We start from the raw sequence: 11,893 nt of genomic DNA, 5'->3' as shown, positions 1-11,893 counted from the left end.
GGTAACATCGTCTATTTTTGCGAAAATCGGTCAAAAATTAAAGTTTCCGGGTTTGAATGCCAATCGATTGGGAATTTAATTACGAGCTCAACGAGGTATGGCACTCCCAATTCCGATCTTATTTTGCATAATGATGGCCAAAAAACCTAGTTTGTTTGGGTGAAAAAATAGGTGGAAGGATTTCAGTCAAAAATACCATTCTTTTTTCCAGTTTTTCAGTCGTAACTTGGTCAAAACGAGGCGCACAGCTGAAAGACCGACTGTTTTGAACAGCTAACATCCTAGGCTTCCGATCCCCATCACATTCCGGGAAATTTATTTTTTGACTAAATTTCACATTTTTCATAAGGGGTAACATCGTCTATTTTTGCGAAAATCGGTCAAAAATTAAAGTTTTCGGATTTGAATGCCAATCGATTGGCAATTTAATTAAGAGATCAACGAGGTATGGCATTCCCTATTCCGATCTTATTTTGCATAATGATGGCCAAAAAACCTAGTTTGGGTGAAAAAATAGGTGGAAGGATTTCAGTCAAAAATACCATTCTTTTTTCCAGTTTTTCAGTCGTAACTTGGTCAAAACGAGGCGCACAGCTGAAAGACCGACTGTTTTGAACAGCTAACATCCTAGGCTTCCGATCCCCATCACATTCCGGGAAATTTATTTTTTGACTAAATTTCACATTTTTCATAAGGGGTAACATCGTCTATTTTTGCGAAAATCGGTCAAAAATTAAAGTTTTCGGATTTGAATGCCAATCGATTGGCAATTTAATTAAGAGATCAACGAGGTATGGCATTCCCTACTCCGATCTTATTTTGCATAATGATGGCCAAAAAACCTAGTTTGTTTGGGTGAAAAAATAGGTGGAAGGATTTCAGTCAAAAATACCATTCTTTTTTCCAGTTTTTCAGTCGTAACTTGGTCAAAACGAGGCGCACAGCTTAAAGACCGACTGTTTTGAACAGCTAACAACCTAGGCTTCCGATCCCCATCACATTCCGGGAAATTTATTTTTTGACTAAATTTCACATTTTTGATAAGGGGTAACATCGTCTATTTTTGCGAAAATCGGTCAAAAATTTAAGTTTCCGGGTTTGAATGCCAATCGATTGGGAATTTAATTACGAGCTCAAAGAGGTATGACATTCCCATTTCCGACTTTATTTCGCAAAATGATTGCCAAAAAACCTAGTTTGTTTGGGTGAAAAAATAGGTAGAAGGATTTTGGACAAAAACACCATAATTTTTGCAGTTTTTCAGTCGTAACTTGGTCAAAACGAGGCGCACAGCTTAAAGACCGACTGTTTTGAACAGCTAACAACCTAGGCTTCCGATCCCCATCACATTCCGGGAAATTTATTTTTTGACTAAATTTCACATTTTTGATAAGGGGTAACACCGTCTATTTTTGCGAAAATCGGTCAAAAATTAAAGTTTCCGGGTTTGAATGCAAATCGATTGGGAATTTAATTACGAGCTCAACGAGGTATGACATTCCCTATTCCGACCTTTCTTCGCAAAATGATTGCTAAAACACCTAGTTTTTTTGGGTATAATTTTCAAATTCTCCATCGGCAGCAAGGTGTAAAATGTCAGCCTTTTGTGTATCACCTTCTATGGTTGATGTAAATAAATTCGAAGTCTTTACGAATCTGCTGTCGATCAAAGAGTCCCATAAGGAGTGTGGGAGCCCAAGTTCTGGTTCTTGAGTTGTTCTCTTCTGCTGGATGAGAATGTTTTTCAACCGGCTGAGGAGTATTCCCTGCCTGGGCGGCGGCAGGAGGAGCAGGAGGAGCAGCAGCAGCTGCTGCGACGAGATCCTGCCCAGGGAGCCGGTGGTGCTCAACGTCTACGACCTCGTCGATACGAACCACTACACCATGGCGCTGGGCGTGGGCTTCTTCCACTCGGGCGTCCAGCTCTATGGCCGCGAGTACGGCTTTGGGGGCCACGAGTTCCCCATGTCGGGCATCTTCGAGATCCAGCCCTGCAACGGGCAGGCCGAGCTGGGCGAGCACTTCCGGTTCCGGGAGAGCATCCTGCTGGGCTACACACACTTCAGCAGCGCGGACGTGCAGCGGATCGTCGACCAGCTGGGCCTCCAGTTCACCGGGAACAGCTACCACCTGACCAGCAAGAACTGCAACCACTTCTCCAACAGCCTGGTCCACATCGTCTGCGGCCGGAAGATCCCCGGCTGGGTGAACCGCCTGGCCTACCTGGTCACTTGCGTGCCCTTCCTTGAGCGCTGCATGATCTCCAGCCCGTCGCAGCACCAGTACCGCCAATCCTCCCCTCAGCATTGAGTTATCCGGTTACTGACCCAATTAAATCATATTTCCTTTAAGCTTTCTTCCTCTTCAATTTGGGAACGGAAGTGTTCTATACTAAGGGAGTATTTAAATTTAAAGTCACAATACAGTTAAAAACATATGATAGCCAAAGAGGTCTCCAAACATTACGAATATTATATTAGATCATAGAAAACCCTTATGACAAACAAAATGTTTTGTATTTATGTTTATGTTTATTATTAACAACTCATTGGACACCGACTTCTCCAGACCGAATCCGAGATGTACATACTACTCAGACCACTTTCACTAAGAACAGGGAAATCGAGTCTCAGAGCCCAGCAGATACTTAAGATCCTAGGATTTAGTAAGATAGACCTAACCTGGCCTGACCGCATGTTCTTCGTGTTACATAGTCGGTTTTGCTTAGACGAATAGCGCTGGCTGTATACATTTGTCGCCAGCTGTGTTTAGTTACATAATAGTTAATTAGCCTAACAGAAACTCGTTGCTGAAGTGGTGAGGCCGGATGGGTGATTTTCCAGATTGTTTGTGGGTGGATCCCAAGGACTCTGCTATATGCTAAATTATTTCACGAAAAAAAAATCGACAGTAAAGTTAATAATTTACACGTGCATAACTCATTATCATAATGTTACATACAAAATCGGCACTAACTTTCTTCACTGCTGTGTGCACTAATCGTAAGTTTTGTGTGGTCTTCGAAGCCCCGACCCCGGCATAGGAAAGTATCTACCCGATGAACCCATTAAAAAAAAACTCTGACCTGTGCAGCTGTTGTGGGAGATGAAGTATCCCACCGTCCCCCGCTGGTTTTCGCCCGTTTTCCAAGCTTCAGAGTCAAAGATTGCGTGCTTCTGTGTTTAAAGTATTTATGTTTATACGATCCTCGGTTCAGGGGTAACATTAGTCGCTTCAATATTACCCGAAATAGAAACAAACTAATTTCTAAGAGCCTAGTTTAAGCCGTGATGCTGTTTCATAGTAAATGCGTCCCAGGATTTATAGACATTTGAAAAAAAAAAAGGAATCCGGCAGACTGCACCACTCTTGGAAGTGTATTCCCAGCGGGTCGCGCTTACACATCTTCCTGGCGGCTGCCCATCAACACCAAGCTATTCTATGTACCGGTATATATATTTATGCGTGTATATATATCGGGAGTGAACACATCCGCCTCCTCACTTGCCCAGGAACTCTGCACCGCCGGTGCCGCCGCTCAGCGCGACCTTCTTGGCCGGTGGCTGCTCGGCAGTGGCCTGTGGATGGGAAGGAGTGGGGAAAAAGGTTAATAAGAGAGTCCATCGGAGCCACTCTGAGCAGCACCTACCATTGCGGTGCTGTCCCGCTTGCTTGAGGGATTGGCGGCTGGGCTGGCACTCGCCGCAGTAGTAGCTCCCGATGCCACGGCAGCGCTCGCAGGATTGGACTTCAGAGCCGACGGCAGCTCCTCGCTGCTGGCTTGGGATTTGGATGCGGGCACAGAGCTTGCGCTGGACAGAGACGACGAACCGGTGGCTCCGGCCGGTCCAGTGGTGACCACATCGCTGCTCGAGTTCGTGGCCGCGTCGGACTCGTCCGTGATGGTGATCGTAGCACTGCTTGTGGACTTGTTGCCGGCGGTGGGACCGGCAGCAACGGTGCCGCCAGAGGCTGTGCTGGAGCTGCCGCTGGATGCCACAATGGGCGGAGTATCTGTGGCGTCGCCACCACCACTCTTGAGCGCAGCCGTCGTCCCCAGCACCGCCTTCTTGTGGTCCTCCTGCTTGGGCAACGACTCCTGGCTGGGATCGACGACGACGGTTCCGTTGTTACTGGCCTCGGTGGACTGCTTCCTGGCGGCCGTCGCACTCAATGCGGCAGCGGAGTCAGCAGCACTGGGTGCTGATGCGGTCGCTGAAGCAGCCACTGCTGCTGCTCCTGCTCCGTCGGCAGCCGGTTCGTTCTGCTCGTTCTCCGGACCCGACTCCTCAGACTTTCCAGCCTCGTACTCCTTGACGATCTGGTCAAGATTGTAACGGCGCCGATTGTTCACAAAGAAGGTACGCACATGAGCCTCCGTCTTGGTGGTCACCAGCTTGGCAATCATCTGCAATGGTTAAAAAGTGATTAGTTGATATTCAGCTGCGTGGTGGGTGATGACTTAGATTTATCCTACTTACAGGAAAGTTTTTGCCGTACTCGCGTAGCGCCAGCAGAGCCACCTGGATCTCGTCCGGCAACCAGCGAGCAGAGATCCGTGGCTGAGCAGGTTCGGAGGAGTTGCCCGCCGCCGGCTTGGCGACCACATCCTCAACGTTGATGGACTCGCACTCCTTGTCCAGCTGCTCCATCAGCTGCCTATTCTTCTGTATCTGCAATGGGTTAGGGTGCAGGGGGGCATTCAATTGAAAGTTGTCAGTGGGTCCAAGTCGTACAATCGGGTGTGGATAGTGTGTGTGTGTTCTTGTGGGTGGGTGCTTGTGATGGGTGGACATGGGATGCGGTGAATGAGATCTGTGAGTAGGATTCTGTGGTGCCTTAAGTCACAGGAAACCTAAACTAAGTGGCGTTTAACCTCCCTTTTTTAAGTATTGTCTCATGTATTATAAGAGACCTTTAAATTAACGATCGAGTTGTATTGAAAACAGGATATAGGGATCTGTTATTCAAGCGTTCCAGGTAATGAATACATTGTTAACGACATTAGACATTATAGATTATAGTGATGTTAAGGTAAAATGTTTTTTTTGGCAGTAAGTGCTTATAATAACAGATGGAATGGCCATGAAAGTTTCTATTTCTATCCATATCTCTTCAATTTTTTTAATAAATCATCCTTTTATCGTTATGTATTCCTTATTTAAAAACTGTTTCAAGGCAGATTACAGAATGTCATGTTGTTTTAACCTCAAGTTAAATTGCTCTTTCAGGAAAACTTATGAGTTGCGAATCTTAACTGGGAATGGATTTGACCTTACTTAATTTTCCTAATCGGATCTTGAAAGACTTCTAAACCCCGCTAAAGGCCAACCCAATGGCACCACAACCAAGTTAATGGATGGGATTTGTCCTTACTTCGGCCATAAGGGCTGTGATCTTTCGATCGCGTTCCGCCAAGTAGACACAGGGATTCTTGGAGCTCGCGAGGGCCGTTAGGTCATCATGGTTGATGTACATCCCCTTGGGCGGCTTGCGCTTGGAACGATCGGCAGTCGCGGCGCAGTTGTGTGTGGATCTGCGAGGGGCATTGCCCTCCGGCCCGGAAATGGGTCGCCGGTTGCCCGTGCGCCTGCAGGGGATAACCCGGTTGCAAGTTCGTTTGGTGTGTGTGTTTTTGTTTGCGAGTGGTGGTGAGCAGTGAATGGAGGGACGAGGGCGCAACGACACAGGTCAAGTGAATGCATTTTTTGCGGGATTTAAGAGGCGGTTGGGAAGAGAGATAGAGAGAAAACTTGGCATTAGCTTGATGTCTGGAGGAGCCTCCGGAACGAGTTGGAGCTATAAGTATGTATGTATGTACCTCCAGTGGGTGTGACAACTCTTGCACATGCGCCCCAGCGGTGAGTCGTGCAGCACATGGCAGACCACATTGCAAATCTTGCAAAAACCGCCCACAACCACGCGTCCGCCAGCGATCTCGCCGTTGTTGCTGCTGCCGTTGGTGCCACTGATGGCACCACCATCGAATCCCAGCACCTCGTCGCCACCCTGGGCATTTCCGCCGGCGAGAAGGGACATCGGCTCGGTGTCCAGGTCGTTGTGGCTCGTGTTGCTGCTGTTGCTTCCGCCGCCTTGGTTGTTCTCATCCCCGTTGTTGTTGTTGTTGCTGATGCTGTGGCTGTTGCTGCTGCTGTTGTGGTTGTTGTTGTTGCTGATGGTGTTGGCAGTGGTGTTTGCAGGGGAATTGGTAGTGGTGTTGGTGGTGGCGGTGTTGTTGGTTGTGTTCGTGGTGGCATCGTTGATATTTGTGATGCTATTGTTGCCATGCCCCTTCTGCCAAGCCAGGATTTCATCCGCAAATGGATTCCCGACGGGCAGTTGCAACGATCGTTTCGAATTTGAGTCAATTTTTGCAAGTGGATACCGTTTTTTTTTTTTGAGGTTTTTGCATTTTGTTTGGGGTTTTTTTTTTGATATTGGTTGTTCGTATTTCGATTCATTTCGGACAATTTCAGGTCGGGTTTTTGTTTGGAATGGTGTGTTTCGTTTCGATTGTTGGATTTTTGTACAGTTAATGCAAAGAGAAGAGAAAAAACGTATTTGGTTGTTGCTTTAGTTCAGTTGGTAACACACTTAACAGGTACGGGATTGTATTTGGGTTGTCTGTTCCTGCTCTCCAGGTTGTTTTCTTGTCATCGGCATTTGAAATGCTTGAAAACGATGCTTTGCCACGCTCTCTCATCCCAACAACCGAACCCAAGCCCCCATCCCCTTCCCGAAATGCCAATCCAAAAAAAAATGTCGCAACTCTACTAGAACTTAAAGATCCGACTGCAAAGTGGTAGGATTATAGCCATGCTCCAAGTCCCCTAAACAAGGTCGCTACAAGGTTGTCTATTTGGGCTCACAGATGTACAAAAATCTTATGAGTTACCATTGTTTCAAAACTTTCTCTCTCTCTAAAAGGTCTTATTTCTGGGGGAAGGTTAATGGAAGGGCGAGTGCTAGTTGTTACTTAATAGTATAGTACATTTTAAAATGGACTTTGCTGGACAAGTTTATAACCGAAGGAAAGGCCGCAGGTTAGTGGTTATATGGTAGCTCTGTTCGACGGAGGAGTACGGCGATCAAAGATATCAAAGTTCTGATAAACATGTGTATATTATGAAAGATATAGAACGGGTGTAGGAAATTGTGTGGGTTTTTGTTTTGGATGAGGGTGCGGGTGAGGATGAATTTGTGCTGGCGTATGGATGATATCGATTTGGATGATCTTTGGGGAGTTCACCAAACAAATTTAGATGGAAACGGAAACGGAGAAGCGAAACGAATCTCTATGAATAAGAAACACATAAAAATTGTTGGTTTTTTTTGGGTTTTTGTTTAATCTTTTCGCAAACAAGATATGCAATTTATTAGGATTAGCATTAGGTGTGGTGTGATCCATCATGATTATCGTCTGTGGTTGGTTGAGTTGGGAAAGGAGAAGAGTTCCCTCCTTTCCCTTGTTTCACTCACTGTATACAAATATGTATAAGTGTACATAAGTTCGGTTTTGCCTTGTTTACTTTAATATTTAAAATTCTTTAAACTAATCAATCTCTTTATATAAATTACTATTTTACGTATAATAATTTACCATACTATTTATAATTATTTAAAAAAAAATATATTTAGATTGTATATACTATTTATATAGGTGTAAATGTATAAACAAAGAACAATTTTTGTTATTTTCTTTTTGTTGCTTTGCCTTAGTCTAGTCCTAGTCAACCTGATTTGCAGATTTGGCGCGGTGGAAAAAAAAACTTCTGGGGCAAATCATTCAAATCAGGCCAACCTTTTCGGAATACATAACTCTCGAGTGTGTGTATGTGGTGCAATCTTTGTGTACGAACGAAAGTGTATAATTACTGTGTTTAAGTCTTATAGATGCTGGTCAATTATTGTTTTTGGTATTCGTTTGTGGGTGGATAATGATTTGAAATTTTATGAGATGTATGCAGGCACGGCGATTATCTGAAAAATAACGAACCAGACTTTCAAAACGACATACATCGGCTGGCTGAAAATGGAGAGGATCCCTAGGGGGGTTCGGTCCAAACTACACACCTTTGGCAAGTCGGAATCTTTGGGGCGATTATACCCATTATAGAGTGCTATACTGCAGTTTCCCTTAAGTCTTGTTTGGGTTTATAAAGCGGACGGCTACCGATTAAGAATGTCTAAATGAATGAATTGGAAAAATAAGCCTGTTTTCAGGGGTTACATAGGGATTTCTTATAATTTTAATATGATCTTGAGTATGTGATGATCTTTAGACACAATAACTCAATAAAGTTATATCCTGGTATTTTTTCTTAATATTTTACACATATTGAGTATCTTTTGATCGAAAGATTTTGAACATTAATAGAAAATTAAAATATGGCATCCGATTTAGTTTTTCAATTCCTTTGTTCAAGCAGTAAATTTTAAGATACATGACTTTTATGATGTTATGATTTTCACCCTTCGGGTGCTTATAATTATAACACTCAGAATAGGGAGATTATCATATTTTTAAATATTTTTTTTTTACTAAGCAAACATAACCCCAACACCCTATGTAACCCCTTAATTAAGACGCAGTTTTTCCCCGCCTAATTAGACTTGGAAGTTTGCACTTAATAGAACTAAAAAATACTCTTTAAATTATTGTACTTGCATAGCGTATTATTCACAATTGTTTGCCGTTGAAAGTCTCATCAGACAACCTACTTTCGGGGGCACAATAAAAACGAATTTCAGTTGTCTTAGCTTAGATCTATATCCGTAGTCCGTAGTTCGTAGTCCGTAGTCCGTAATCCGAATCCTAGGCCTGACTTAGCGAACTAGAGCTCTACGGTGGTCAACAATCTTCTTATGCGATGCTTGGTGTAAAAGCTGCCTACTTGGATCTACGAGAGGCGAAAGAGCCGTCTCTTTTTGGATGTGGTTTGTGTGTTTCGAAGTTCGAAGTTCGAGGCGATTTTGTGTGGATGAGCGATATGTGTTTGTGTGTGTTTGGTGTGCGTGTGTGTGTGTGCGGGAGCAGGGAAGGATCTGTTGGCTTTCGCTTAGCTAGTTCTAACTGATAATTACCTTGTCATCGTTATCAGACTCCTCATTGCTGCCCACCTCGCTGCCGTTCTCGGAGCCATCCTTGACCACCGCCTTGATGGTCTTCTCCTGGCGATCCATGGCGCTGCTGCGGTGGCGCGTCTTCTTCCACGAGTAGTAATACTTGACCAGACTGGCAATTGATTTGTCCGGCAGCTGTTGACATCGAATGCGAGTTAGATTCAATGGGTTTCTTTGGGATAGAGAGGCAGCACTACTGTACTCACCATCTGGCGGATGCGGTGGAAGCTCTTCCCGTGAAACTGGAAGGCCTGCTCGAACAGCACCTTGTCCTCGATGGTCCACTCGTCCGGGAAGGGCGTGAAGTTGGCCAGGTCCATGACGGCCCGCTCCAGGTCGTGCTTGTGCCAGAAGAGCATGCCCAGGGCTTGTTCGCCGTTGTACCCGTACTTCTCCTTGGCCACCGAGATGTACTCCTCCACTGGAAGAGGTCACAAGATAAGCATTATTCGCTGGGCTACCCCATTGCGTCCCCAAAACGTACATTTTAGGTCGGGGATCTCCTTGGTGGGCGACCAGACGAGCAGGGCGCGTTCGTTCATCTGTTCGGGTCGTCGCTCCACCTCGGGAACGAGCGGCGGGCACACGGCCTGGTAGTCACGTCCCACGCGGATTTTCTCTGCAGATGGGGCATTTGATTAGTGGCCAATTGATGGAGCTAAACCGGCTAGAACTCACCTTCGTACTCCGACTGTTTGGCCTTGCTCTTGCCGTTACGCTTGGTGGCTAGAAAGGGTAGGATGGAGTAGATACATATATAGGTGTACGTCGGTAGTGATGTCGCCCACTTACAGTTGTCGTCGTCCGAGCTTTCCGGCGTTCCTGCGCCCGGCACGGCTGTGGTGGTCTTCTCGTTAGCCCCGGTGTTCCCCGAGTTCCCGGAGTTGCCACCGCCGCCGCCGCCTCCTCCTCCGCCGCTGCCCACCAGGCTGTTGGTGCTGTTGGTGACGCCGCCGCCTCCCGTGGTGTGGGTATTGGGACTGGGACCACGTGAGCGACGCCCGTTACGCACCACGTCCGTGGTGTTGCGCTCCGCCAACACCATCTTGTCCCGGATGAGCTGGGCGCGCTTGTTTTGCTTCTCCAGGATGCTGGCTGTGGCCAAACACTTGCGAACAGAAGCCCGGTCGAGCTGTAATGGGAATGACGGTGGGTTAGCGGCTGCGGATTACTTCGGATGCGGATGCGGTTGCAGATTTGCAGATTTGCGGCTCCGGCTGAAAAATCCACTCAAAAAAGAAACTGTTCAGCGCGTTCGGCGAGAGTGTGCGCCTGCCGAGTGCCACTTTGTCCGCAACGAGCGCAGCGAAGTGCGCTGTCAAACAGATACAGGCATGAGTGTGCGTGTGCTTGTGCGTGTACCCGTGTGCGCGAGTGTGAGTGTGCGACGCGCGCGTGTACGTGTGTATGTGAGGGCCAAGCCAGCTGAGTTTGGAAATGGTAATGGATTCGGAATCGAAATGGGGACCAGGAGCGGATGCAGGACTCTAACAGGGCCTGGATGGGACGCCTACCTGGTACTCGGGTGCCCCAGGAGCACGCAGCCGAAAACGCTGCCACACGGACTAAACTATGCGGGGCTGCTTTCGCCCGCTTACGTAGTTTGGCCTGCCGCACACGGACACGAAGCGCTGCTGGCCCAAAGGAAGCAATCCTGGCCAAAAACTAAAGCCGCCGAAACCGCCGCGAGGTGCAGAACAGGGCCAAATGCAGGGTTGCTGCGCGCAGGTAACTGAAAGCCAAACACCCAAACTGAAACGCGAAAAAACTCGCTCGTTCGCTCGCGTACCGATTCTCTGGTCGTCCGTGTGCACAGCGCACTTTGTCGGCGACGACCGCAGTTCAGCTTTGTCTGTCGGTTGATCCGATTTTTTTTTGCCTTGGCCTGGCGTCTCCACAGGCGGCCCTCCAGTTATCGCCTGCTAGCCCTGCAATTGTACACCGAAAACGGCTTGGCTTCGCGCCTCTTAAATGCACACTCGCGGAGTTTTACGGAAAAGATTTGGCAGAAAACCGAGCGAATGCCCAAAATTTAAACTGTGGCTGTAGCAGCTAGAGGTGGAGAAACATCGATGTTAACCACGATGTCATCGATGCTTTCAAAACATCGATAACCATCGATGTTGGGCAAGTAAGCACGCATCCACGGTTGCAAAGGAAACACGCCAACTATCGGTTGTGCCGCTTCGATACATCGATGGGCAGAGCTGCCAGTCCGGCAGACTGTACTATACGATCTATCGATAGGTGCTACCACTGGCGGCGGCTTAAAGTGAGTTTTCACACCTGCCAGGTATTACTCTTTGTTGGGAATAACTTTCTCTCAAACTCGAACAGGTGAAAGAGTGCTAGGGGTACTACTCTTGGAATGATCTTATCATTTAGCAGGCATTTAGCCTGACTAAGACCCTTGAAAGCAAATTGTCGGGTCAATTGTAGTTCCACCCCTGAACCAATTGGTAAAAAACATCGATGTTTCATCGATGATTAGAATAAACCATTTTTTTAAACACGCGCCACTAAGCGTGCGGAGGTCTGGCAGCCCCAAAGCTTTAATCTACTTATCTTATTAATTATTTAGAAAACAGTTAGGATAAATAAATGATTACTAATTTTAGCATTTTAATGTGTGTAATGTTTTTAACTTAAAAAACTTAAAACTTAAAAATTGTAATCTAAAAACGGTAACATATCCAGCTAAAAGAGCATTGCATTTCCAGCGAATAAGAGATTGTTTCTCTTCCCACGAAATCGTATTCTTCAGTATTTG

At 46.4% G+C, this 11,893-nt stretch overlaps 2 protein-coding genes across 6 annotated transcripts; one reads left to right on the top strand and one right to left on the bottom strand.

Annotated features, from left to right (window-relative positions):
- Window positions 1-1,601: 1,601 nt before the first annotated feature.
- Window positions 1,602-2,321, top strand: LOC119556108 (deubiquitinase DESI2). The gene has a single exon (XM_037867979.1). The coding sequence runs from the start codon at window positions 1,732-1,734 to the stop codon at window positions 2,308-2,310; it is 579 nt and encodes a 192-aa protein (XP_037723907.1). The 5' UTR covers window positions 1,602-1,731; the 3' UTR covers window positions 2,311-2,321.
- An 853-nt stretch (window positions 2,322-3,174) lies between these two features.
- On the bottom strand, window positions 3,175-11,201 carry LOC119556095 (REST corepressor). Of its 5 annotated transcripts, XM_037867956.1 has the most exons (12): window positions 10,913-11,201; window positions 10,638-10,855; window positions 9,916-10,255; window positions 9,802-9,849; window positions 9,608-9,742; window positions 9,330-9,544; window positions 9,085-9,258; window positions 5,822-6,294; window positions 5,377-5,590; window positions 4,482-4,673; window positions 3,650-4,408; window positions 3,175-3,578 (listed from the first exon to the last, which is right to left on the bottom strand). In XM_037867956.1, the coding sequence occupies exons 3-12, from the start codon at window positions 10,166-10,168 to the stop codon at window positions 3,501-3,503; spliced, it is 2,541 nt and encodes an 846-aa protein (XP_037723884.1). In that variant the 5' UTR covers window positions 10,169-10,255; window positions 10,638-10,855; window positions 10,913-11,201; the 3' UTR covers window positions 3,175-3,500. The 5 variants fall into 5 exon arrangements, with proteins under 5 accessions (XP_037723884.1, XP_037723883.1, XP_037723885.1 ...); XM_037867955.1 differs by having other exon boundaries at window positions 10,638-11,201; XM_037867957.1 differs by lacking the exon at window positions 10,638-10,855.
- Between the last annotated feature and the right edge of the window lie 692 nt (window positions 11,202-11,893).

The sequence above is a fragment of the Drosophila subpulchrella genome, chromosome X (assembly GCF_014743375.2).
Source record: "Drosophila subpulchrella strain 33 F10 #4 breed RU33 chromosome X, RU_Dsub_v1.1 Primary Assembly, whole genome shotgun sequence".
NCBI lineage: Eukaryota > Metazoa > Arthropoda > Insecta > Diptera > Drosophilidae > Drosophila > Drosophila subpulchrella.
The sequence above is the reverse complement of the archived record's forward strand: the minus strand, read 5'-3'. Positions and strand labels throughout refer to the sequence as shown.

Bases quoted from the DNA above. Each gene is read 5' to 3' on its own strand.
- LOC119556108 (XM_037867979.1), top strand. From the start codon at position 1,732: ATGAGAATGTTTTTCAACCGGCTGAGGAGTATTCCCTGCCTGGGCGGC.
- LOC119556095 (XM_037867955.1), bottom strand. From the start codon at position 10,168: ATGGTGTTGGCGGAGCGCAACACCACGGACGTGGTGCGTAACGGGCGT. The intron at 4,674-5,376 runs GTAAGGACAAAT...AACCCATTGCAG, and splicing joins TCACAGCCCTTATGGCCGAA to ATACAGAAGAATAGGCAGCT. The intron at 3,579-3,649 runs GTAGGTGCTGCT...TCCCATCCACAG, and splicing joins AGCGGGACAGCACCGCAATG to GCCACTGCCGAGCAGCCACC.